Genomic DNA, 27,737 nt, shown 5'->3' with positions numbered 1-27,737 from the left:
GGAAGTCGAGCACAGGATAAAGCCGTTTCCCTACTTCTGTTGCTTAGATTGGCTGATCTCAGGAGGCTCCCGGCAGTGCTCATCCTGAAGATCAAGTGAGCCCCGACCCCAGCCATGTCATCCAGGCCTTTTGAAAGTCCACCTCCTTATAGACCTGATGAATTGTAAGTAAATATGTAATTCTTTCTTTTTTCTTTTTTTTTAAGGCCTTGCTTGTGAGATTTTATTAATAGTTTCCCAACCAGGAATTGAACTCGGGCCCTTGGCAGGAAGTGAGAGCACAGTCCTAACTGCTGAACAGCCAGGGAGTTCCTCCTTTTTCTTCTTTAAAAGTGTATTACATGTTAAAAAAAAAAGTGTGTAATTGAAACTTTCATCTGTTATGTGTTTGCTTTAAAAATTAAATGACATGCATTTGTAAAATCAAATTGAAGCAAAGGGTATTCAGTGAAGCGTGAGCTCCCCTCTTACCTTCAGCTTCCAAGATGACAGTTTTTTTCTGCAGTGGGAGCTTTTGTCACTTGTTTTTTCTTTGTTGCTACAGTATAGTCTGAGCTTATATTTGTGTGTATATTTGTCTTTAAAAAATGGTATGAAGCTTCCGTAGCAATGCCTTATTTATCTATTTTTGTCTGTGCTGGGCCTTCACTGCTGAGGGCTTTTCTCTGGTGGCAGCAAGTAGGGGCTGCTCTCTGGTTGTGGCGATCAGGCTTCTCACTGTGGTGGTCTCTCTCGTTGCGGAGTGCGGACTCTAGGGTGTGCGGGGTTCAGTAGTTGAGGCACGTGGGCTCAGTAGTTGGGGTCCCAGGCTCTAGAGCCACAGGCGCAGTAGTTGCGGTGCACAGGCGTAGTTGCTGCCTGCCGTGTGGGATCGTCCCAGATCAGGGATTTTTTGCCCATGCCTCCTGCATTGGGAGGTGGATTCTTTACCACTGAGCCACCAGGGAAGTCCTTCAGTGTCTTATTTAGATGACTGTTGGCAACAGTCAGTTTTTCAAATAGCATGTTTATTGAGATATAATTCACCCACTATACAATCCATTGGTTTTAGGTTATCCCTTCACCACACTCGGTTTTAGCACATTTTCATCATCCCCTTCCCAAAGAAACCCCTCTCTCCAGTAGCACTGTCTGGTTGCCCCAGTACTAGGCAACCACCAAGCCCACTTTGTTTCTGGATATGTCCATTCTGGACATTTCATATAAATGGAATCTTACAGTGTTTGGTCTTTTGTGACTGAATTCTTTCACTTGGTATGTTTTCCATGTCCTCATAATCTTTATTATTTTTTTATTATTCTGCTCCTGGGTATATAGCCTAAAAAAAGTACCTTTGTGTACCAGGATATAAGTAGGAGATTAGATTGTGTTAGAGCTATGCTGTTCATGACAGCCCTAAATGGAAACAAGCCGAATACCCAAGTAGAACGTGGTACAGAATTTTCTCCCTTCACACATTCCGTGTTCTCCAGTTTCTCCATTTCCATTTCATTCTCATATAGTCAAGTAATTCATCTAATTCTCATGGTTAGCAGCCTCCAGGAGGAAGATATCTCCTTTGGCATGAGGAAGGTGGTTTGTGGAAATAAGGGCAAAAACAAAAGGGCTTTAGTCATTTTAGGAATTGAATTTTACCTCCCCAGGGCCCACAGTTTTTAGATTCAGTTGTCCACACGTTAGTGTGTCTATTACAAGCTGTGTGTTCATCGTTAAATTACTGGAGTTTGCAGGGTATTTTTATAAAAAAAAGATCCAAGATCTCATTAGCCATCATCTTAATGAGCCCTCATTAACGTTTCATCTGCTTTGTAGGTCTTGCCTTAACTGGCAGTAGCTCATGTAGTGATTTGTTTAATGTCTTACTGCCTTGCCAATGAGGAGCAGGGCAGTAAGACATTAAACTCGGTGAGGGGCACTCTGTGAGGGGCCTGGACTGAGGCTTTCTGTCTGTTGTTGTGTTTCCAGTGCCTGGCACAGAGCCCAAGATGTGTCAGCCTGGTGGCTCCAGTAAATAGCTGCTAAGATGAATACGTGAATAAATATGCTTTCTTAAGTAAGAGAGCTAGGCAGCCAGAAATCGCACCGGTGTAGGCCAGTGCAGGCGTCATGTCTAAAGGAATTGGTCTCCATTCGCAAAGGAAAAGGATTGATGCCCTTGTTCTCAGCTGCCTAGGTCCTATCCCCAGCAATTTCGATTTAACTGGTCTGGAGTGCTCTGTCTGGGGATTTTACACATTCCCTGGGTGATTCTAATATTCCGTAGAACTTGAGAACCTCTGCTCCATAGAAACTAAGCAGTCATTCTCAATGTAGCATCAGCAGCATCTGGAAACTTCTACTCCAGACCTGCAGACTGAGCGACTCTGGGGATGCTGATGTGTCTGCACAGATACCTTTACTGTTCAGTGGGTGTCTGAGTCTGCTGGGGATATCTGTAGTAGAGTATCACAGACTGGGTGGCAACAGAAATTTATTCTCGCAGTTCAGAGGCTGGGAGTCCAAGATAAGTGCTGGAGGAGGCCCTCTTCCAGATTGCAGACTGCCAACTTCTTGAATCCTCATATTGTAGAAGGGGTGAGCAGGCTCTCTAGGGCCCTTTTTATAAGGGCACTAATCCCATTCATGAGAGCTCCACCCTCATGACCTATTTACTTCCCAAAGACCCCACCTTCTAATACCATTACATTGAGGATTAATGTAATTATGGTAATGTTAGGATTTTGATACTTGATTTGGGAAGGGCGGGGAGACACAAATTGCCCCATTGCAGTGGGGCAGTACAAATAATAGTTTCCTTTGCCAGTGGTTTGTTTAAATTATTGCAGGTGCTTTTATATGTTCTTTCTGCTTCCCACTAAAAAGTGTAACTTAAAATTGTTTTCGTGTGCATTTCAGCAAACCTAATCACTACGCACCAAGCAATGACATATATAGTGGAGAGATGCACGTTCGACCAATGCTGTCCCAGCCAGCATATTCTTTCTACCCGGAAGATGAAATTCTCCACTTCTACAAATGGACCTCTCCTCCCGGAGTAATTCGGATCCTGTCTATGCTTGTTATCGTGATGTGCATTGCCATTTTTGCCTGTGTTGCCTCCACTCTTGCCTGGGACAGAGGCTATGGAACCTTAATGGGAGGCAGCATTAACTACCCTTACGGAGGAAGTGCCTTTGGTAGCTACGGAAGTGGCTATGGCTATGGTTATGGCTACGGTTATGGCTATGGAACAGGCTATACGGATCCAAGAGCGGCAAAGGGATTCCTGCTGGCCATGGCTGCCTTTTGTTTCATTGCTGCATTGGTGATATTTGTTACCAGCGTTGTAAGGTCAGGCATATCTAGAACAAGAAGGTATTATTTGACTGTGATAATAGTGAGCGCCGTCCTGGGCATTATGATGTTTATTGCCACAATTGTCTATATAATGGGAGTCAACCCAACTGCCCAGGCCTCTGGGTCTCTCTACAGTTCACAGATATATACCCTCTGCAACCAGTTTTATACACCTGCAGCTACTGGACTCTACGTGGATCAATATTTATATCACTACTGTGTGGTGGATCCCCAGGAGGTAGGTGTAGTTTTGTTTTGTTTCTCCCCTCTTTCCTTGGGTCAGAGGTTCTCACCTTGGGATGCCTAATAGATTCACTTGGGAATGTTTAAAAGGATAGTGATGCCATGGCCCCACTGCTATTTAAATCAGAATCTGAGCAACGGGCGGTGTGTCCTTATTAAGGTATAGTTAACATACCATCTGATTCTTCCACTTCAAGTACAGTTCATTTTTTTTGAGTATATTCACAGAGCTGTGCAGCTGTCACCGCAGTTCATCTTAGAACATTTTCCCTACCCTATAAAGAGACCCCATCCTCATTAGCACGCACTCCTCGTTTCCCTAACCGTCCCCAGATCCAGAAACCATTAATCCTCTTCTAGAGATTTGCCTGTTCTGGATATTTCATATACGCAGAATCATACAGGATGTGTTTTCTTTTATGACTGGCTTCTTTCACTCAGCAATAATGTTTTAAGGTTCATCCATATTATAGTATATACCAGTGCCTCATTCCTTTTCATTGCTGAATGCTATTCCACTGTGTGCATATACCACATTTTCTTTATTGTTGGCTGATAGGCATTTGGCTGTATTTTGGTTATTATGAATAATGCTCTGAACTTTTGTGTGAAACCTATTTTAATGTGGCTTGAGTTTAGTATATACTTAAGGGCGGAATTGATGGGTCTTATGGAGACTCTTCATTTAAACTTTTGAGAAACTATCACATTCTTCTCCAAAGAGGTTGCATGATTACAAATTTACCAGAAATGTATGAAGATTCCAGTTTCTCCACAGCCTCAGCAGCATTGTTTTTCTGTTTGATTCTAACCATGCTAATCCTCCCAGCATCAGGGTCTTTTCCAGTGAGTTAGTTCTTTGGGCACCTGATGCGACGAACTAACTCATTGGAAGAGACCCTGATGCTGAGAAAGATTGAAGGCAGGAGGAGAAGGGGCCAACAGAGGATGAGATGGTTGGATGGCATCACCAACCTGATGGACATGAGTTTGAGCTGGGAGTTGGTGATGGACAGGGAAGCCTGGCATGCTGCGGTCCATGGGGTTGCAAAGAGACACAACTGAGCAGCTGAACTGAACTGATGCTAATGAGTGTGAAGCGATACTGGTTTTGATTTGCATTTCCTTGATAACTAATGATATTTTCTGGGGCTTATTGGCCATTAGTATATCTTCTTTGGAGAAATGGTAATTCAGAATCTTTGTCCGTTTTTTAGTGGGTGTATTTGGATTTTTATTATTGAGTTGTGAGAAATTGTATTTATTTGGTTACAAGTCCGTTATAATTTTTTCTCTCCATTTTATATCTAGATGATGCTCTTTGCACAAAAGTTTTTCATTTTGATGAGATCTGATTTTTCTTTGTTGCTTGTGCTTTTGGTGTTGTCTCAAAACACTTTGCCTAATTCAAGGTCGAGAGATTTACTATGATGTTTTCTTCCAAGAGTTTTATAATTTGAGTTAACGTGGGTCACATCGTAAGGAAGGGGTCCAGCATTTCTTGCATGTGGATATCCAGTTGTCTTAGTATTATTTATTGAAATAACTCTCCATTGAGTTATTTTCATGCCTTTGTCAAAAATGAATTGACCATAAATGTGATGATTTATTTCTAGACTCTCAACTTGTTTCCATTAACCTGTGTTTCTGTTCTTAAGTCAGTACCACACTCCTTGATTGCTACAGCTTTATCATCAATTTTGAAACTGGGAAGTGATGGTCCTCCAAATTTGTTCTTATTTTTCATGATTTTGTGGTTTAGATTCTAGGTCTCTTGTATTTTCATATATGTTTTAGGATCACCCTGCCAATTTTTGCAAAAAAAAGCCAGCTAGGATTTTGAAAGATTGCTTTGAATTTGTTCATCAACGCAGTTCTTCAGAATCTTAGCTGGGAGAAGAATTGTCCTCTTTATAATGTCTTCTGCTTTGTGAACATAGGGTGTCTTTCCATTTACTTGGATCTTCTTTAATTTCTTTTAAAACTGCTAATTTTTGTTGTGTAAGTCAGTATTTCAAAAAGCTGTTAGGTGATTCAAATGTACAGGTGCGGTTGTGAAGCCTGCCTTCTATAACCATGCGTCATTCTAATTAAAGTGTTTCTAAGTTACTAACCTTTTTTGCTTTGTTTTCTCCTTACACTGACCCAGGAGTTTTTGTGCTTTACCTGAATGAGTCACTTCTGGGGGTTAGACCGTCTCCAATAACTACCATTATTTTGAAGACAGAAATGTAGGTTTCAGAATATTTGTTGTTGACATTTGGTAAATAGGGCTGAGGGTTGGTAGTCTGTCTTACCATACTGTCATCCTTCTTAGTCCTCTGACTACCTGAAGCCTCTATTCTTTGAAAACGGTTATGACTGTTGGACAGACCAGCTACAAAGAGAGCTTCCTCTTAGCAGACATTCAGGCCAGAGTTCTGGTACCTGCCCAACTCTTAAGTGCCTCCAGGCCAGTGTACCATGTAACATACCTGTCAGACACTAGAATGGTCAGGGGTAGGGTTTCCTTGTCACAGGTCCTTCTAGTAAGTACACAAAAGACACCTAAAAGAGAAGAAACTAACAGACTAAATGAATTATCAGCCCATTTTCTTTAATTTATAGCTTGGTTAGATTATGTCTGCATAATTTATGATAAGGCAGATTCTCTTTGGACTGAAGTTTATATTCAGTATAAAAAGTTGAGCCAAGTATGTGCTACAAACAAGACTGTATAAGCATGATTGGATATTTGAAACAACTTCTGTGAATAACATTTTTCAAAACCCTTTAGAAGTATGCCGGGGATTGAGTTAATTATTGGCCGTTATCCTTTATTTATGAAAATATGGCCCCTAGTTCTCAGACTTTAGAACTAGTTTTCTGTAATTCTAAAACAGGGATCATTATTCCAAGGATTGACTCGTGGTTGAGGTGTGTGTATGTCTCTGTGTGTGGACTTGTGTCTTTGTGTGTTTTGGTAGCCTTAACCCCTGTGGCTTGGGCTAGGTTTTGCAGTCTTACGATGTAACCATTTATATCAGTTTTAGAGCAGTTAAGCTAGTTAGTGGGGCCTTAGGTATTTGTAGAGTTGGATTGGAATAAAGTAAACAATTAAAAGCTAAATATCTCAATATCTTTAATCTCTTTTTAGGCCATTGCCATTGTGCTGGGGTTCATGGTTATTGTGGCTTTTGCTCTAATGATTTTCTTTGCTGTGAAAACTCGAAGAAAGATGAGCCGATATGACAAGTCAAACATTCTGTGGGACAAGGAACGTATTTATGATGAGCAGCCTCCCAATGTGGAAGAGTGGGTAAGTGTTTTATGAAAGTCAGTAAATATCCAGTTTTGCTTTTTTTTTCCCCTGTAAATACCCCAGATCTGCCTTTAAATTTGATCTAGTGTGCTTTGTGAAACTTTATTCTTAGAATTATTGTCTTTGTATATTGCAAAAGTTGAGGCCTCAGGTTTTACTTTGAACATTAATAAAGTGGGGTGAGTGGACGTGGATTTACTCCGAGGTAAAAAGCCAGATTTCTGTCTCTGAGAAGTGGATCTAGGCCCTGAGCAGAAATGGCTTTTAAAGGAATCACGAGGGACAAAAAAAACGTACGTGGCTTTGAAGAACAAAAGCAACTCCTCTCCCCTTCGCTTTTATTTTCCTGCTGATCGTTTTGGAGGGAAGCACTGTCTTGGATCAAGATCCGCAAGGGTGTTTTTAGGGTGGTGGCAGCTGGGAGATCTTTAAACCTTTTACATGGAGAACAGCCTGGTGACTCACAAGCACTAACATAGATATATGAAATACTTCAGTGAAGGCAGAGATTAGGGCAGGTTCTTTTTTTTTTTTGCGTATACTTTTAATGCTACCAGTAGGTGGCTTCCTAAATGATGTGAAAATGTAGAAAGTCCCTCTTACCAAAAATACCTCCCAAATGCATGTTACTGATGAGATGAACTGGGACTTGGGGCCCTTTGCTGCAGTGCTACAGTGCTTGCGCCTGGACACACCTCTCCTGGAGCAACAAAATAGGAATTATCTGGGACTGAAAATAACTGCATGCATGCACAGTTGGGGCAGATTCTGGACAGTGGATACAAAGAGACCAAAAAACCCAACTGCTGTTCTTAAAGAGCCTGGAGCAAAAGCAGAGGGTCGGGAGCAAAAGCAGAGGGTCGGGAGCAAAAGCGGGGTATTGCACAGGCCCCTGCATGCACAGCACCACCTAAGCGGTGGGCAAACCACCTCGGCAACCCCTGTGACCCGACCCTGGGATACACCCTACCCTTACTCCCTTTGAAGACTAAGCCCACCACCCCCTCAAGAATCAGGCAAGCAGGGGAATCAGTTGTTTGTTCTTGCTCCCCCTCCTGTTGCAGGGGCCCCAGTAAAGCCTTGCCTGAATTTCTTGTCTGGTCTGTGATCTTTCTTTTTCCTCAGTTAAGGAGGCCAAGACCGCTGGTCAGTAACACTGATAGCTAACTAACCTGTTTTGGGGGATGTTCCAAGCTTTGTTTCTTGGAAGTGCTGTGTTATGGTGTTCTTGAGAGAGCAGCCTCAGAAACTGCCTTCCTCGGTTTCTTTGAGCAGATTGGTTTCTTGCCATGAAGTTTAGTCGAGACTCCTGGATTCTGGTTCCAGGATAGGTTGGTTTTGGCCAGTGGGAGCAGAGCGGAGTGGGTTGAGGGTGCATCCTGCTGGTCAGGTCGGGGGTGGAGATATTGACCATCTGGAAGGCTCCTAGCTCTTGCATGTTGTGCACCTGATATTTGAAGAAATTTAGGAATGTAGATGAAATTATCCTAGTGGAGGTACTAAGACAAAGCAGTCAGGAAAATCAAAAGGTATGGTCTGTGGATGCCTGTGTTCCTGGCCTCTCTTGGAAGCCTGCTGCTTGTTTTTCTCATTTTTACCCCCATGACTTGTGAGGGTGTTGGCGATTGTTTCCTTTTGACCTTTAGCTCCAGGCAAAGCCACCTGTAGAGGGAACAGGACAGCCTGTTGTGAACTGTGAAGTCAAGGTTTCACTGAGAGTTTCTGGGTGTGTCAGTTTTCACTGGCTGTTGGATTTGTTTACTTAAGGTTTCGAGAGCCTAAAAAGTGACTCAGGAGAGACCAGGGCCAGAGATATTACAGTCCCAGGGAACTTTGACTTCTTATCTGACTTTACTGTCGTGAAAGTTTAATCAGTTCTGGGTGCTTTTGATAATTTGACAGAAGATAGCCATAGTAACTTAGGGAGGCGGTAATGATGGTAAAGTGAAGGGACTTTTAATTTTTAAAAAGGCAGTATTGCTTCCTCACTAAATCTCTAGAAATTAGATAGCTAGCCTATAGATTGTTTCGGGTGAACTTCATAGCTTGTCTATAGTAATAAATGTTTCATCATGTGAAAGTAGATAAGCATCTGTTGAATAGCAGATGTGAGACTTTGAACACACTGATGTTTCATGCAAAACTTAAATCACCTAAATTCCTCCTTTCCTTTCCCCTTGTTTTCCCAACTGAAGTGTCTAAGAAAGGCTATTTGAAATAAGATCTTGGTTTAAGCTACAGGTATTGTGTTTTTCCTTCCATTTTTCTCTCTCCCCTCACCTGCTCAGGTGTGCTTTGCTGAACTCAACCCCTCATTTTCATTTTTGCCTGAGTTTACTTCCACAACCAGATGCAGACAGTTACTCTCTTTTCTACACTCTTATGCAATAATTCTGCTCCAGTGGGTTTCACTCCGATAACATAGCTGCCCAAGTGGAAATGTTCGATGCTGCATCTAAAGTGCCGGACAGTGGAGTGGATTAGTATTTTTTCTTTTTGGTTATTAAAAATTAATATCATAAAAATGACTTCCACTTGGAATAATGGAAGAGAATCTAAATTAATAACTTGTACTAAGTGAGAATTAAAATTTGAATTCTAATTATGGATAAGTAAGACATATATATATAAGACAGACTTATAGTAAAGTAGTGCTCAAAATTCTCCAAGCCAGGCTTCAGCAGTACGTGAACCGTGAACTTCCTGATGTTCAAGCTGGTTTTAGAAAAGGCAGAGGAACCAGAGATCAAATTGCCAACATCCGCTGGATCATGGAAAAAGCAAGAGAGTTCCAGAAAAACATCTATTTCTGCTTTATTAACTATGACAAAGCCTTTGACTGTGTGAATCACAACAAACTGGAAAATTCTGAAAGAGATGGGAATACCCATCTTGAGAGGAATACCTGCCTCTTGAGAAACCTGTATGCAGGTCAGGAAGCAACAGTTAGAACTGGGCATGGAACAACAGACTGGTTCCAAACAGGGAAAGGAGTACATCAAGGCTATATATTGTCACCCTGCTTATTTAACTTCTATGCAGAGTACATCATGAGAAACGCTAGGCTGGAAGAAGCACAAGCTGGAATCAAGATTGCCGGGAGAAATATCAATAACCTCAGATATGCAGATGACACCACCCTTATGGCGGAAAGTGAAGAGGAGCTAAAAAGCCTCTTGATGAAAGCGAAAGAGGAGAGTGAAAAAGTTGGCTTAAAGCTCAACATTCAGAAAATGAAGATCATGGCATTGGGTCCCATCACTTCATGGGAAATAGATGGGGAAACAGTGGAAACAGTCAGACTTTATTTTTTTGAGCTCCAAAATCACTGCAGATGGTGATTGCAGCCATGAAATTAAAAGACGCTTACTCCTTGGAAGAAAAGTTATGACCAACCTAGATAGCATATAGAAAAGCAGAGACATTAATTTGTCAACAAAGGTCCGTCTAGTTGAGGCTATGGTGGTCATGTATGGATGTGAGAGTTGGACCGTGACGAAAGCTGAGCACTGAAGAATTGATGCTTTTGAACTGTGGTGTTGGAGAAGATTCTTGAGAGTCCCTTGGACTGCAAGGAGATCCAACCAGTCCATCCTAGAGGAGATCAGTCCTGGGTGTTCATTGGAAGGACTGATATTGAAGCTGAAACTCCAATACTTTGGCCACCTCATGCGAAGAGTTGACTCATTGGAAAAGACTCTGATGCTGGGAGGGATTGAGGGCAGGAGGAGAAGGGGATGACAGAGGATGAGATGGCTGGATGGCATCACTGACTCGATGAATGTGAGTCTGAGTGAACTCCGGGAGTTGGTGATGGACAGGGAGGCCTGGCGTGCTGTGATTCATGGGGTCGCAAAGAGTCGGACATGACTGAGCAACTGAACTGAAGACATACATAAGGGCTTCTCAGGTGGTACAGTGGTAAAGAATCCACCTGCCAATGCAGGAGTTGTAAGAGATGTGAGTTTGATCCCTGGATCAGGAAAATCTGCTGGAGAAGGAAATGGCAACCCATTCCAGTATTGTTCCCTGGGAAATACCATGGATAGAAGAGCCTGGTAGGCTGTAGTCCATCGGATCGCAAAGAGTCGGACACTGTTGAACAGAACACAGCATATGGATGCTGCTGCTAAGTCGCTTCAGTCGTGTGCAAGTCTGTGCAACCCCACAGACGGCAGCCCACCAGGCTCCCCCATCCCTGGGATTCTCTAGGCAAGAATACTGGAGTGGGTTGCCATTTCCTTCTCCAATGCATGAAAGTGAAAAGTGAAAGTGAAGTCGCTCAGTCGTGTCCGACTCTTAGTGACCCCACAGACTGCAGCCCACCAGGCTCCTCTGCCCATGGGATTTTCCAGGCAAGAGTACTGGAGTGGGGTGCCATTGCCTTCTCCCACTAATTCACTAGTTTGGTATGCAAGAAAATAACAGAGGCTTTGAATAAGTTAAACTGGCTAGTAGCAACCAATCAGTTTTCTTCAGTGGTCACTGTTCTTCTACATAAGCAGGATAATTAATTCACAGATAGTCTTTCTGGCCTATCTTCAACTATTCTTACACTACATAATCAATTAGGGACATCCTTTTACAGATAAATGAAGAGAACACAGGTAACTTTACGTAAGTTGAGTTTGTTAAATCTATTTGTTATGACAGGATTTCTGACACAAAAATTCACTGCATTTTGCAGCATGAATGGTAGTAAATGGTCTTTAAGTTCTTAACAACCAATGAATTTTTCTAAAGAGACCAAAATGGTGACTTAACAGTTTTTCTTATGCCCCCTAAAAAGTGGCTCTGCTTCAGCAGATACTTGCCAGTTTTTAATTTATCCATGACTTCTCACCCTACCCCACTCCCATATACCTCCTAACTTCAGCTGTCTTGTTTCATCACTTCTCTGGGGTTCAGTGTGCAGTGTGCAGCATATATATATATATAATCCTAATAATGGGTTGTTTGGGGTAGGGGTGGGTATCTTACTAAACTTGTTGAAGGAACAGTTACCTGCTGAATATTTGTTTACTCCTTCTCTACACATTGGGGTATGTCTAGAAATTCATTATTAAATCTTACTGCCTTTCTTAGCTTTTTAAAATCTTTAGGTTAAGAGAGCAAAGCATCAGCTCAACAAGCTGAGCCTTCAGAGTTTTTTAAGCAGGTTTCAACCCATTTGTATTATCTGTGAGAAAACCTGCAACTTTCTAATTTACCGTCTCTCAATCTCCACCACAATAGTTTCCCTGCCTTCGGAATCTTAGGGCTGTTTCTTTTTTTTTTTTTCCTCCCCTTTCTGGATATCTTGTACTTTGTAAAAATAAACAGGCCATGTTTGCACACTGGATGTTTTGTAGTCAGTTAAGTTTGTACCAACATTGTTGTATTTTAAATGCTTAAAGGCTCTGTTAGTTAAACTTCTAAATCTTAATTTTTTTCTATTATGTCCTCAAACCCCAGATTGTTACTTTTTCTGAATTAAAAAGTATATATATGATTATTTATCTGATTGGTAACTGAATAATTTTTCAGATACTGTGAAGTATGAAGAAACTTCTGCCATCTAGAGTTACCTTTTTGGTATATTTTCTTTAATCCTTTTCCTCTCCTATTGCTTATTCTAATTCAGAAGTATGATTACAGTCCTTATCAGTGTCAAATTCTACCTTTTTAAACTTGCTCTTAGAGGCTTTGTTTTCACATCATTAAATATTCCTCAAAAAAATTTTTTTTAAGATTTTTTTTTAATGTAAACCATGTTTAAAAGTCTTTATTGACTTTGTTACAGTATTGGTTCTGTTTTATGTTTTCATTTTTTGGCCTCGAGGCATGTGGATCTTAGCTCCCTGACCAGGGATCGAACTCCCACCCCTTGCATTGAAAGGTGAAGTCTTAACCACTGTACTGCCAGGGAAGTCCCCTCCTGAAAAACAGTTTTGATACTGTTAAGAACTTTTACTGAGGTGTAACATATATATCCATATACACACAGAATAAAGGACATTGAGTACACTAAATTTAATTGTATGGCTTGGTGAAGTTTTACACATATAAGCCCATTTGCAATCAGCATCTAAATCAAGATATAGTACATTCCAGGGTCCAGGGTTTCCTCATGCCTCTCGGTCAGTATCCCCGAGGGGGTGATGACTCCTCTTATTTCGCTCATATCAGTTAGATTCGCCTATTCTTAACCTTCACATAAATGGGATTGTGTGCTGTGTGCTTCTGTGTCCATTCAACATAATGCTATGAGACTCATTTATGTTGTTGGATTGGTCGATGTGATACGTTTTTATTTTTGTATGTTTTGGCAAGATAAAAGCTTTCTAATTACTCCTTTAAAGAAAAAATCCATGGCCAGAATTATAATTTAAAAAAAGAAAAAAAAAACACAAAACAGGGCAGTCTGCCTCCCATCCTTGTGTTTCCATTTGTCTATTTCCAGGTATCTTTCCCACCCTCTCCCACATTCCTAAGTGCTCTCCTTAGTGTCTTATAATTCCTTTCAGTGCTTTATTTCCTGAAAATAAAATTTAAAAAAATACACTCCCTGCTTTTTTATGCAGAAGTAACGTACTGATCGCACCATTCTGTCTGCACCTCACCCTTTTGCTTCACAGTGTGTCCTTTTTTAAAAAATAAAATATTTACTCAGCCGTGTTGGGTCTTCGTTGTGCCACGTGGACTCTCCAGTTGTGTGTGAGCTTATTTGCTCTGCAGCGTGTGGGACCTTAGTTCTCTGACCAGGGATCAAACCCGAGTCCCCTGCATTGCACGGCAGATTCTTAACCACTGGACCACTGGGGAATTCCCAACAGGGTCCTTTTTGTGGAATCATTTTATTTATTTACTCATTTACTTTCGGCTGAGCTGGGTCTTTGTTGCTGCTCTCGGGCTCTCTCTGCTTGCAGCAGGCGGGCTCAGTAGCTGTGGCAGGTGGGCTTAGTTGCCTCACAGCATGTGGCGTCTTCCCGGATCAGGGATCAGACCTGTGTCCCCCGCACTGGCAGGAGGATTCTTAATCCCTGGAACATTAGCAAAGTCCTACAGTGTGTCTTGGTGATCTTTCCTCACCACTTGATAGCCTCTTCGTGGTATGGATGTTCCATGGTTTATGTAATCATTCTCATTGGTGGGTGCATTTGTTGTTTAATGTTACAGACAATGATAGGATTAAAAAAAAAAAGTTTGGTATGCCTTGTAAACATGTTTGTCCATGTATATACTTCTGTAGGCTGACTTTCCCATGGTATTACTGAGTTAAGGGGTATATATACACACACGTCTGTAATTTTGATAGATAGTGAGAAATTGCCCTTCAAAGGAGATGTACCAATTTATACAGCTATCAGCAATGTGTGAAATTCTGGTTGTACACACCTTTTGTAGTAAAATTCCACTGGAGAGATGTATTTGACCAGTCTGTATTGTTATGTATTAGGTTTTTTCCAATTTTGACCAGAATAATTACGTAATAATAAAGTTATTTTCTTACAGTAAGTATGTGTAACGTTTTTTGAAAATGGATAAAATTGATGTTGAGGGTAACTTTGCTATTATATAAACAGAAAGCATTATTAGTATTTTTTAATTTATTTTCAACTGGAGGACAACTGTTCCACACTATTGTGCTGGCTTCTGCCACACATCAACATGAATCAGCCATAGGCGCACACACGCATCTCCTCCCTCTGGAAGCTCCCTCCCACTTCCTACCCGATCCCACCCGTCTAGGGAGTCACAGAGCAGCGTGTGTCTGTGGGCTCCCTGAGTCATGCAGCAAATTCCCACGGGCCATCCATATGTTTCAATGTCAGTCTCTCCATTCATCCCACCTTCTCCTTCCCCCACTATGTGCCTGGGCTCACATAATGTGACAAAACCAGGATTGGAGCCCCAGTTGAGCATTTCCACGCGAAAGTGCTTTTAGGGAAAGCTTTAATGCTTATGTATTCTCTCTCTTTAATTGGACTCGAGTGCACAGAAATGGGTTTTTCCCCATTCTTTGTTCATGACCTTGTTGTCTTTGGTCCATTCATAACCTTCTCGTTGTATTTGTCGATTTGTTTCATCACGAACACCCATCATCCTGCCATACAGCCTACATTACTAGGTCTCAGTTACATTAGCCCGTGTTTTTCACCATCCCCCCCACCTGCTTCTGCCTGCTCCCAGAGGTGACCTGTCCTGGCGGGCCTCCCCTGCTTTCATTCGAAAAGACCACGATGTGTTCCTTTCCGTTCCTGTTGTCTTGATCGCATGGCTGAAGCGCTTCTCGGTGCTAGGAAAGGGACTCTGGTTCCACTGTGAGCAGAGTAGATATCCTCAGATGTTCTCCCACTGAGCAGACTTCCTTGCCGGTGCCCAAAGTGTACTCACCAGCTCTGCAGGGCAGCATTGCTTTAGAGGACACCTTGTTTAGTCTCAGGTGAACAGCCCTGAGGGACTGGTAGTCTTCCCCTTTCCTCCACTCTTGCTCTGTGTGCTGGCTTCTCTACTTAGAACCAGTGTATCAGGGAGGTAAAATGCCAGGGTTTGAATTCCAGCTTCCCTGCTTTCGCTGTGACTCTTAAGATCAGTTCTGTTCTTTTTAACCTATGTGTATGTCAGGGAAGCCTCGTTTGGAGACGATTCCTGGTAGAGGGACAATGGTGGACCCTAAAGCTCTGGGTTCGAGTCCTGATTCCAGCACTCTTGGGTAAACAGATTAACCCTTCTATTCCTCAGTTTTCTTATCTATGAAATTGACTGTATTATTTGGTCTGCCACTGAAGACGAATGTGAGATGCCTATGGGAAAATGAAGAAGACCAGTAAAATATAGCTGTCTGCCTTACAGGGAGAGTGAAAGGAAAACAGCTGATTGTGCAGAAAAGAATTTTGCATGAGTTGCATGAGTACCCGTTAATAGTTGACAAAAATAGAGCTTAAATTAGGAGAGATAAAAAGGAATTTATCTGCAACATTTCAGATGGTGATTTATGAAACCTAGAAAGAGTTGAAACAACTTAGCCACGTGGCTGTGTATCAGGAACAGCTAGAGTCAGGACTTGAAGGCCATTGGGATCTGCTTTCTCATCTTGATTCCCTCCTGCCTGGTAGGCTTCATTTTCTCACATAGAAGTCGAGCAGAAAGCAGCTACTTAGAACTCTTGAGTTTTTCATATCAGTGCTTCACCTAAGACTGACCGGGAGAGGAGGCGCTGATGAATGAGTAGGCCTGGGTCAGGTGGCCATTCTCACACTGAGCACTGTGCCTGGGACAGGGCCCTTCACACATCATCTGGCTTGTGGCGGTTGCCATAGTTACTGTGTGGAATGGGGAGATGGTTTCTACGGAAACTACTCTGTAGATGATACTACCTGAATATGTGCTACGTGGATTTTTCTTTTTAATATTTACTGATTTTATTTTTGTTTATTTATTTGATATGCTGGGTCTTAGCTGCTGTGTGTGGGATCTTTAGTGGGGCATGTGAACTCTTAGTTGTAGCATGTGGGATCCAGTTCTCTGACCAGGGATGGAACCCAGCCCCCTGCATTGGGAGCTCGGAGTCTTAGCCACTAGCCCACCAGGGAAGTCCCTGCACTACACGGATTAATTGTCATTGCCCTTTTATTTTTTATGTCTGTGTCATCTGACCAGGTTTAAAAGCAAAGTGCGACTTAAGTAGCTGTGGATGAGTTTCTGAGAAGCTTTGAATGGGCCTGCTTCACCCCAGTGCCCCTTAGTACTCCGCTGGCTTGTGTCTCACCTCAGTGCCCCTCAGTATTTGTTGGCTGCTCCTGGAGGGTGTCAGACCGCTCAGATCCCTTTCTGTCCCTTCCAGCTTGGTCTCACACAAGGACAGGGGACTGTGGTCTGAGGAGCTGTGTCCCACCAGCACAGTGAGAATGCTGGTACACGGACTGTTCAGCCATGGGTGAACAGTGGAGCTGAAGTTGGAGGGGCTGATGCCCTTACACCCATGAATATGAGTGATATATGTTAATCTTTGTGTTCAAATCTCTCTTCCCCCACCTGCATTTTCAGAAGGTCATAAATATAAATATCAGTACATACGTCTTCATTTTCTGTAGAGTAAATTCTTAGAACTTGGGATCTGGCTTTGGAAAAGCACACACCTACAGTAAATATTGAAGAACTGATTGTAAGAACTGTGTGTACCTGAAATTAGTTTTAGCTGATAGTTGATGCCTGCGATATTCTGGCGAAATAGTTGCTAGAAGTTAAGCACTTTGTTTTTAGGTGCTCCTGGGAATAACTTTTGGTTTTGCTTTGGTGAAGTGAAAGAAAACAGAGTCTAAGAGCGGCATGGGCCCTCAGGTCGTCCAGTCTGTCTCAGTGGACTTACACGAAGGAGGCTGAGGCCCTGAGAGGTGGGCACAGCAGTAAGCGGAGACTCGGTGGTGACTCGGTGCACGGGGGCCAGGGGTTTAGACTCTGCTGTCTCAGTAGTCTTCAGTGCAGTAGGTCAGGCTGATTTGGGAGGTGAGCTCCACGGTCTTAATTTCGGCAAGGAAGTTTTTAAAAGAGTCACAGTAGCTGCTGCCCTGGAGATCCAGTGGCTAGGACTCTGAGCTCCACTGCAGGGGCCATGGGTTCAGTCGGGAAGCTGAGATCCCAAGCATGCTGCATGGTGCAGCCAAAAAAAATTTTTTTTAAAGTTACAGTAAAAGCAAGGTAGGAGCCACCATTTCCTAAATAGCCATTATAGGTGTAGCCACTCTGTACATTATTCTTACAGTCCTAAGTGCAGTCTTTACAGTGTGGATACTCTCCTTACACGAGGGGACACTGAGCTTTGCAGAGGGCTTCACTAATCTGTCTTAAGCCTGACATACTTACCAGCAGAATAAGTCTTACATTTGCCTTTATAACTTGTGTTTTTTGGCGTGTTTGCCTCTCAGATCTCCGAGCCTCCGTTTTCTTTGCCAGTAGAATTGGGGGAAATAGTTCAGTTAATAGCACAAACATTAAAATGAGGTAATATGTGTGAAAAGTGCTTTTCCCTATCACAAATCAGCGTGCCAGTTTTCAGGGAGTGTTTTATGCCTGTCTCCTAAGTTACACATTTTCTTGCACAAATCTTGCCACATGATTTATGTCAGAAGCAAGAACAGACTATATTTGGAGAGAACATCCCATCAACTGTTTCTCCATTGTTACCGAGTAGTAAGTGAAGGTGGTTAAACAGGAGCCTATTTTTAAGTAGGAAATGCTTAGATCTAAAAGTTAACAAGTGTGATAGTTAGCCTTATTTCTAGAAGTCTCTAAGGCTTTCACATTGGGACGCAGGACTGTTACAATGTTGTTCCCAGCACTTACCTGTTAGGGTAGGAGCTAGTGGGGAGGATCTGGCTGGGTGTAGAGAAGAGGCAGGGTCCTGAACACTGTCCTTTGTGGTCAGCATTGGCTAGTTTTTGGTTTCTTTGGACTCCGATGAAGATAATCACTTTGCCTGTTCATTTAGTAGATTCTTCTGTGTACATAGGGAAAATAGAAGTTCCATCCACAGAATATGCTGATCCTGTAACAGTGAAAGGGCTTAGGTCAGGGCCAACACATAATTTATTAATTCCCAATCAATTTTAGCTAGAGGAATAATTGTGTTAGTATTTGCAGTGATGGCATGGATCAAAGGAGCTTGGGTAAGAATACCCAAAATGTAAATACTTTTCATGGTTGATTGCAGTTGTTAAACTGTTGTTCTTCCTCTTACTTGAAAGGTTGCTATGAGATAAGAACAGATGTTTTTCTGAAAGGTGTAGGCAGGCTCTGCACCTCATCTCCTTCCACCCAGGCGGAGCAGGGGACTAGGACGGGGCGGTGGCGGTCGTCAGAGTTAGACAGCTGAAGAGACTCGAGTAACTCTTTTTTATTTTCAGTCATACGTCCAAGTGTTCTTTAACGTGAAAGCAGTCCTGTGGGCTGCCGACAATTGGTATACTGGGCTCTGCGCCTGGCAAAGGTTTTGCTGTTATCTGTGCCTTCGGCTGGGGTGAAATAGAACGAGAGTGCAAGCGTCCCATCTCGGGACTGACCTTCAGAGCCCAGCAGCGTGGAGGCCAGAGGCCCCGTCTGTCCAGGGCATCCTGGGGAGCTGGCCTAGACTGTTGTGATGGAAGGTGAGCAGTACTGGAGCTGCTGAGTGTCTCTGGGTCTCGGAAAGCAGGGATTCCTAGATTTCCAGCACTCAATATAGTAACACATAGTTTAGTCACTCAGTCATGTCTGACTCTTTGTGACCCCATGGACTGTAGCCTACCAGGCTCCTCTGTCCACAGGATTTTCCAAGCAAGAGTACTGGAGTGGGTTGCCATTTCCTTCTCCAGAGGATCTTCCCCACCCAGGGATCAAACTCCCACATTGTAGGCAGACGCTTTACCGTCTGAGCCACCAGGGAAATCCAGCACTCAATAACTGAGTCAATTCTAAATATAGGTATAATGTTCTAAACAGGGCAATTGTCTGTGACGTAGAGGAAACCCCCTCCCCGCTCCATCAGTGGTTCTCAGACCTCCCCCCAGCCACCCCTGTTTCTCCTGCAGCAGATCTGAAATGGGGCCTGAAAACTTGCATCTCTGAGTTCCTAGGTGACGTTGATGCTTCTGGTCTGGGGACCACGCTGTGAGAATACTCCACACTGTTCCGTGGAGCCAGACTGCAGCCCTAGTCCTGCCAGCCCAGGGGGTTTTGATTTAAGGTATGCACGTGGGCTTTTCCAGGCAGGGCAAACTTAGAACATGCTGAGGTTGTAGGGAGTGCTGTAGGAAACCGAAGGGGATTTGGAAGGCCAGGTGGTGACTGGCATCGGCTCAGAGAGCTAAGGTGTGCTGTGCCTGTGACACAGCTGCTGGGGAGGCCGGCACAAGACGCACGAGTGTGCAAACACAGTCTGCTCCACGGCCTCCCTTGCTAGAGCCAGGGGCCTCGAATGGGATCACTCACTGAGTGTAAGCTTCTCCACCTCACCCCTTCCAAAGCTCTAGCAATTCACGGACTCTTTCAGAGCTTCAGAATTCCCCTTTGCTGGTGTATGTCACCTATGGGCAGCCTGTGTCTGGATAGGGACTGTTGTGTTTGCTAACTCCCCAGGGCCACCTGATCAACGTAAATCAATCAGACTCTCAAGCCTAGTCCATGATCTCTTCCTTTGTGGGATAAGTGTATTTGGGAGTGTTTGCCTTCAAGCCACCGAGGGTGGAGAAAAGTCTGAGGGAACTTTCCAGGGGCAGAGCCTTTCCAGAGGCTCTTGTTGAGGGAGCATCTGCGAATGTAAAATATCAGAAAACAGGAAAAACGAGTTGGACCACTTCATGTTTTGAAAACTTGTAGTGCTGGGGCACAGGGCCGGGGAGGTGGGCCTCAGATTGTAAAACTGGAGTACAAAACCTCAGGTTGTAAAACTGGAGTTGAAGGCGCTCCTCCCCCGACATCAGGTTTATTTCTCCCTTTAATCACCAAGCAGAAACAGTCCCCCTGTTTGAGAGTGGTGTTCCTACAGGGACGTAAACAAAGGTAAGATGACTGGTGCACATATTCACAGTAATAGTGTGTCCAGAATCGTAGTCTGGTAGGCAAATAAGGCTCTTCAAAATGAATTCACATTGTATCTCATTCGGGTGCGGCGAGGAGGTAGGGCTGTGAGGATGGTTCCTTTTCTCACAGGGAATAGTCCGTGCCCAGATGAGATGGGTGCTTCGTGCCATGTTTAGATTACTGAGGTATCATTTGTTACGGCAGAAATAGCTGAGCTCGGGAGGCAGGTGGGCCGGGTTTACATCCCCCTTCCACCTTGTCACTTTCTGTGTGACCTAGAGCAAGTTAACTGAACCTTAGAGGCTGAATTTCCCCATCTGAGTGTGAAGATAGTTGTATCTCACTGGGCAGTGGTGAGGAACCAATGGGGTCAGGTTTGGCCTGGCATGCGCACTTTCCTCCCCTCCTTAGAGGTGGATACCTTCTGTCAGATGCTGCACCAGTGGGATGCTGGTCCAGTCTGACTCTCTTCCTGTGTTCTGTGAGCGGCTTGCCATGTAGATGGAACCAAGAGCAAAATGGGGCATGGCTTTTGTTGGTCCTTTCTGCTTGTACTAATTCTAGGTGATTTGTGTGGAGAGAAAGGATTTTCCCCAATTTTCTTTTAGAGGAGAGAATTGATCTAAAACACTCTTGACCTTTTTTTTTTTTTCCCCCTTGACCTTTTCAATCAGTTCCATCCCTGACTTCAAGGTGGAGAGGCTTGCTCGTGCACCACAAATGTTGATCTGCCTAGTTTAGCAGCTCCATCCTCGTCCCGGGGAGGAAGGCTCAGTGCCAGCAGGTCCTGGGAGGAGAGCTGTGCTGAGCCGCCCTGTGTGTGCCCCTCCCTTGGCACCCCACAGGGATGTGCGATGTTTTCATTAATTCTCCAAGGGCTGTTAGATGTTAGGTGTTACAAAGTGTTTTTTTTTTTTTTTTTTCACAAGTGGCATAGACCGCTTCTAATGAGTATAATTAAATTCTGAACAAAATGTTGTCCTCGATATAGCTGCCTCTTGTGAAGATCTTTTGAAATTATTTCACTGGAATTTATTTCATTTTGACATTTTAGAAATGTCTTTCTTGATTGGAGTATGACTCCTAGTAAAACTTGCTGCCATTTTAAGTTAATAACTCTTATTCCTAAACATGGTCGGTGAGAGTGCCTGTCCTTTTGGAATTTAGCCTCTGTAGTGTGCCTGTTTGGGACTCGGATTGGTTAGCGATCTTTTTCCGCCTCAGCCTCTCTGAGTGTCTTCTGCTGTCTTGTCTTTCCGTTTTATATGAAAGAAACTGTGGGGTAGGGGTGCCACTTGGACCAGGAACTCTCCAGGCAGATCCTAGTGAAGAGCGGCCAGCTGGGCGCTGCCCTGTGAATTTCTGGGCCGGCAACATCCTTTTCCCTCACCACTCCACCTTCCCAGAGAGTCTGGGGGTGGATCACCCTCAGGCCCAAGGCTCTTCTTAGCCTCACAGCTGCAAATTCCGGCATTTGCTTGACTCTCAAACTTTTCTTTCCCCTCAGTACTTAGTAGAAGACAAATCTTGCAGAATTTTGTTTTTCACCCTGCTTTCTTTTGCCCCTAATTTCTTAGACCTGCTCTGAAGTTCCTTGAGGAAGACCTCACCATTTACTGTTTAGAATTAAGCCAAATTTTTCTCAGGTTCTAAAACTTCCTATAGTTATGAAAATGATAGGGTTGTTTGTTGTTGTTTGTTTAAAGAACTTTAGCTGCCTTTCGTGGGCATTGTGGGCTGGCTTGGGATCCCATCAGTAATAGCAGTGAGTCTCGGAAATCCCTGTTCTCACCATAGCACACATAGGTTGAGGACTCATATGATGACTGATACTGGTGGCTTCCCCTCCTCCTCCCACTGTCCTTTGAAAGCAGAGGTTTATACTCACTTCACGTTGGTACCGTGAGAAAAAGTCATATTTTAGCTTCTTCGGGGAAGACCTTACTCCTTGTTTTACAAGCACATTTTGCCTCTGCCTCTAGACACTTAACTCCTTTCAAGGACAAGGTACTTCTTATTCATCTTTAAGTCTGGCTGGGCATTTTTGTCAGAAATACTTAACACATCACATGTTTGCATGTCATCCTTGCCCAGGCGCTATGCTAATAATCTTCTCTGTATTGTTCTAATTTTAGTGTAAGTAAGCAACCTAGATAGCATATTCAGAAGCAGAGACATTACTAGACTAAGGTCTGTCTAGTCAAGGCTATGGTTTTTCCAGTAGTCATATATGGATGTGAGAGTTGGACTGTGAAGAAGGCTGAGCGCCGAAGAAGTGATGCTTTTGAACTGTGGTGTTGGAGAAGACTCTTGAGAGTCCCTTGGACTGCAAGGAGATCCAACCAGTCCATTCTGAAGGAGATCAACCCTGGGATTTCTTTGGAAGGAATGATGCTAAAGCTGAAACTCCAGTACTTTGGCCACCTCACGCAAAGAGTTGACTCATTGGAAAAGACCTTGATGCTGGGAGGGATTGGGGGCAGGAGAAGAAGGGGACGACCAAGGATGAGATGGCTGGATGGCATCACCGACTCGATGGACGCGAGTCTGAGTGAACTCCGGGAGTTGGTGATGGACAGGGAGGCCTGGCGTGCTGCGATTCATGGGGTCGCAAAGAGTCGGCCACGACTGAGCGGCTGAACTGAAGTAAGTGTTAGTCACTCAATCTTGCCTGACTCTTTGCGACCCCATGTAGCCCACCAGACTCCTCTGTCCATGGAATTCTCTGGGCAAGAACACTGGAGTGGGTCACCATTTCCTTTTCCAGGGGACCTTCCTGACCCAGGGATAAAACCCTGGTCTCTTGCATTGCGGCTACCAGAGTATTGCTCCACCAAAGCGAGCACAGCCTTGAAATTTTTTGTGCATATGTGTGAAAAAGGTTGAAGTAACAGAACACTTGTACTGGAAGGTAAAGTCAGTGGTCAGGCTCTGCAGTTCTGCTGACTCTAGTAGGAGATAAAGGAGTTCAGCCCAGAAGAGCTCATCTGATAAGGCAATAGAGCAGAGGTTTATGCAGCAGACCCCAGGCTCCTGCTTTTCGCCAGGTCCTGGGCTGGGCAGGACTCAAAGAGGAAGGAGGCAGGGAGAGGCAGTGGACTGAAGCCGAGGCTTTCAAGTATTTAAATCCCACGTTTCCGTTTACCAGGTGTAGGTCCTTGAGAAAGTTGTCCTGGCACCCTGAGCCCTTGCGTCCTCCTTCAGGGAGTACCTAGTATTGTTACTTGAAAATTGGGTTCACCTCTTGGTGGGTGCTGAGTTAAAGACGCAACCAAGCCATCGATCAGGAGAAGGAAGAATTTACTGTTACTTGGAGTGAGTAAGGAGAACACTGGGGATCTTTTCCGAAGCAGCATCTTTCTGAACAGCGAAATTGAGGAAGTTTTAAGAATAAGTTTTAAGCAAAGGGTACCTGTGTATTTGTGAAGGGGCTTGAGCAGAGGAGAATTCGGTATGGAATATGGGGCAGAGGTTGACAAAGAGTCCAAGCTTTAGTTGATTGAAGTCGGGAGTGTTGACATCATTCCATCCTCCACCTGGCTGGGAGCCTTAGTTCACGCAAACCTCAAAGATATGTTGCGTATCCTGTGAGGAGGAACTAGGACAAACTCAGAGATATGTTGTGTATCCCTTGAGGAGGAACTAGAACCCTGCTTTATCACTGCACTGTTGTTTGAGTGTCTTTTTTCTGTTCCTGCATGCCTTGGTTCCCTCAAGATGGTTAATTACTGAGATCTGCGCGAGGGTGAGCATTGTGGCCACGCTTAGATCACAAATGGCCTCTCTTACGTCAGGAAAACCAGTCCTGGTTCTTTTTCTGCAGGGATGCCCTTGCTTACCTGCTTACAGATAGAGTGTTAGATAAAGATCACTTTACAGGTAGAGGGAGCCCCTCACTTTACCTGTAAAGGTGTGCCTACTGAATGATCCCTCATTCAGTACGTGGCATGCTGTAAGCAAGCAGACGGTGGTGGCTTAAAGAGCGGTCCACTGCCTGTTGCAATTAGACACGTGGGAGCAGCGGCACCCTGTGCGTAAACAATTCTGTCTTCATTACACATGTGCTCTGGTGGGAGGTGTGTGTGCACAGGTGCTGGCGGGCCAGGAGGAGAGGGAGGTGCCTCTCCCAGCAGGGGGCATGTGGGGAAGGCCCCAGGAGGTGGTGGCATGACTGCTACTTGGTAGTGAGTCAGGACTGGAAGTCTAGTTAAGGATTAGCTGGCAAAGAAAGGAGGAAGGGCTTTCCCTCCTGGGCAGTGAGAAGTCTCTGCAGAGACACTCGGACACCTCTTTGGAGAGGTTTTGGTTTCCGGTTTGCCACGATCAGTAGGAAATCCATGAGCTCTGCACCCTCTGCTAAATTTGTAGAGAGGAAAGAAACCTGGAGAAGAGTTAAGTGGGTTTTTGAGAAAAGGAGGACTTTTTAAACCTAATATGCCTTTGGCTTGACTGGGCCTCTGCCTGTGAAGCTTGGTGATGCTGTCAAGTCCTCAAGAATTCAGTGGGCCCCAGGAATGGTTCCCACCCGACTCCCCGTGGTGGGATCTGAGCACACTCCCTGGTAATCCACCCACTGGTTTCCCAGTTGCTGCCAAACTCCACTTTCAGAAGGAAATGATTCCATTCCTCTCTGAGTCATGGGAATACTAAACAATCAAGAATAAATACCTCTATGTACTTCAAGGGGTGGATAAATAAATATCTTATAACAGGTGATAGAGCAGAGATAGGAAAGAAGCAGGTCAAGTTTTAATGCTGTGCTTTATGGATAGCAAGATGTAAAGTGTGCGTGGGTGGCCGGGAACTGCACTGTGTTGATGCTGAATCTCATTGCAAAGACTTACATGGCAAAACAACCCATTAAAAGTCTCTTGTCCCCTTCAAATACTTGTAAAAATTCTTTGTTCAGTTCCAACAGCTTTGATTCCAGAAACCAGCATCTCCTAAGTTTTTATTGTGGTCACAAAGGCCCCATGCTGTGATACCTTGTCATCTCATTTTGTCAGAACAACTTTATGAAGCAGGTAGCTTCTCCATGTCTTGCAGATGAAGTGATTGAGGCTTTCTAGAACTTGTAGTCAGCAGATCTGGAGTGAACCGAGGTATTATAATTGGATGCTGCTGTTCTCATCCCCAAGCTAAAAGAGTCCCACCAGTGCTATTTTTGAAAAATTGACCTTTTTCATGGAAATAATTTTTTTGAGTTATTCCCCCCTCCCACCTTAGTTTTATTCCCTTACTTTGAAACAACTCTGACTTGTCTGGGCTTAGCAGTTACTTTTTATAGCAGAGTAATTAATATGTGAAGATTTTTAGGTGAAATTTAAAGTCTTAGATCTGCTGCATGAAGCCTAATAGACGATGGTAAAACTCTAATTGGTTATGACTATTATATGTAGATTTTCTCCCAAAGGTTCTCTGGGAAACCTTTCATGTTAACAAGGCATGATCTCCACTGTGTATTAGTTCTTAAGACAGATTCACTCACGAGTCAGCCTGGAGTAGGAGGGAAGGTAGAGAAGGCAGTGATGCTCTGGCTATACCGTATAGGCTATTAGTGGTAGAGCCATTGAAAACGTAGGGGGCGAATAAGCAGATCTTTTATGACTAAATCAGAAATCAGTTTGGGCTTTTTAAAAATTTCTATGTGTTTTTGTTTGTGCTAGGTCTTTGTTGCTTTACACACTTTTCTCTAGTTATAAAGGGCGGGGCCTACTGTCTCCGTCTAGTTCTCAGTGTTGTGGGCTGCTCTCTAGTTCTCTCTCGTTGTGAAGCATGGGCTCAATAGTGTGGCACACCCGGGCTTAGGTGCTCTGGAGCATGTGAGATCTTCTCAGATCAGGGATCAAACCCGGTCTCCTGCATTGGCAGGCACTGAGCCACCAGGAAAGCTCCTGGGCTTCTTAATGTGGCTTTAAAATGCCATGGTTAGGGTGAATGGATTAAGAAGAACCAATATTCTTTGCCCTGGATTAGTGGTTTTCCAAGAGTGGTGCTCAGACAGCAGCATCAGCATTACTTAGAACTTGCTAGAAATGAAAATTCTCACTATTACTCCAGGGCCAGATAAAATGAGATTAGTCTTCCTAAGATGGGGTGGATAATTATTTCATCTAATCACATCAGGATGAGAATCAGATACTTAGGATTTTTTTTTCTTCTTTGTAATTGATTCTGGATTTGTTAAACTAACAATAGCACCATTTCTGTGCTAATTTGACTATTAACACTATATAATAACGAGGTCATCAGATAGGTTAATAGTATTTAATGAGCCCAGTAAACATTAGATAATTTTATATATGATATTTTTCTTCCATTTCTTGCCCCCTTTAAGTTGCAGGCTGAGTAATAACTGAGTCTCTTGGCACTGTTTCCTTAGGTTAAAAACGTTTCTGCAGGTGCACAAGACATGCCTCCTCCCCTCTCAGACTATGTGGAGAGAGTGGACAGCCCGGTGGCCTACTCCTCCAATGGTAAAGTGAACGAGAAGCGACCGTATCCAGAGTCTTCCTATAAATCAACCCCGTAAGTAATGTCTTCCTTCTTTTGCTAGACTGAGTCCGAAAAAATTTGCATGTATTTATATATCAGTTGCTATTTTGTGCCATTCAGCTTGAAGAAAGAAACATCCAACAGTTTTCACAAAGGCTTAACAGCCTTACAGGTGCAGAAAATTCATTCTTATTTCTGATTTTGAAGTTTAGATAAGGGTGGAAGGGTGTTGTGTATTGATGGCAGAGCTAAATGTGGTTCTCAGTCTCTCTGCCTGCCTGTAATCTCTTTAATAGAAGGAAGAGATTACTCATTGGTCAACACTATCCACATACATTTTTATTAAATTAGAACACTTCATTTGCATTCCAGAATTCTGAGACTCCTTTGCTCTGCTGTGGTGATGGTGGTTTAGTTGCTAATTTGTGTCCAATGCTTGCAACCCTATGGGCTGTATATTGGAGGCAAGAATATAGGAGTGGGTTGCCACTTCCTTCTCCAGGAGTTTCTCCTGACTCGGGGATCACATCTGGGTTTCCTGCATTGCAGGCAGATTCTTTACTGACTGTCACCAGGGAAGCCCCTTTGCTGTGCTAGATCCTTCATCGTGCTGGAGGACGTGAAGCTGATAAAGCCTCTAGATTTTGTTTTACATGTTAAAACAAAGAAAGCCTCACAGTGAGTTTCTGGCCTAGAGGAGGTGCCATTCAGGTTATTGAAATGGTATCCCTGTTGTGGTTCTAGGTTACCCTGAAGCTGAATTCTAATTTACTTTAATGATAAGAGAGAGACATTGAGGATGTTGTTAAGGACTTGAATGTAG

The 27,737-nt window shown here is 43.6% G+C and overlaps 1 protein-coding gene across 4 annotated transcripts in view; it reads left to right on the top strand.

Moving 5' to 3' along the window:
- OCLN (occludin) overlaps positions 1 to 27,737 on the top strand; it is a 47,739-nt gene that overhangs the window by 7,179 nt on the left and 12,823 nt on the right. For 3 of the 4 annotated variants that reach the window (XM_018065677.1, XM_018065678.1, XM_018065680.1), the window contains exons 2-5: positions 48 to 164; positions 2,896 to 3,574; positions 6,716 to 6,877; positions 26,802 to 26,947. In XM_018065677.1, the coding sequence (XP_017921166.1) occupies positions 115 to 164; positions 2,896 to 3,574; positions 6,716 to 6,877; positions 26,802 to 26,947 (1,037 nt within the window). In that variant the 5' untranslated portion in view covers positions 48 to 114. The remainder of the gene's footprint in view (positions 1 to 47; positions 165 to 2,895; positions 3,575 to 6,715; positions 6,878 to 26,801; positions 26,948 to 27,737) is intronic. The other variant, XM_018065681.1, reaches the window with a different exon arrangement.

Source organism: Capra hircus, chromosome 20 (genome assembly GCF_001704415.2).
Source record: "Capra hircus breed San Clemente chromosome 20, ASM170441v1, whole genome shotgun sequence".
NCBI classification, from domain to species: domain Eukaryota; kingdom Metazoa; phylum Chordata; class Mammalia; order Artiodactyla; family Bovidae; genus Capra; species Capra hircus.
Note: the sequence above shows the minus strand (reverse complement) of the source record. Positions and strands in the feature narration are given on the sequence as shown.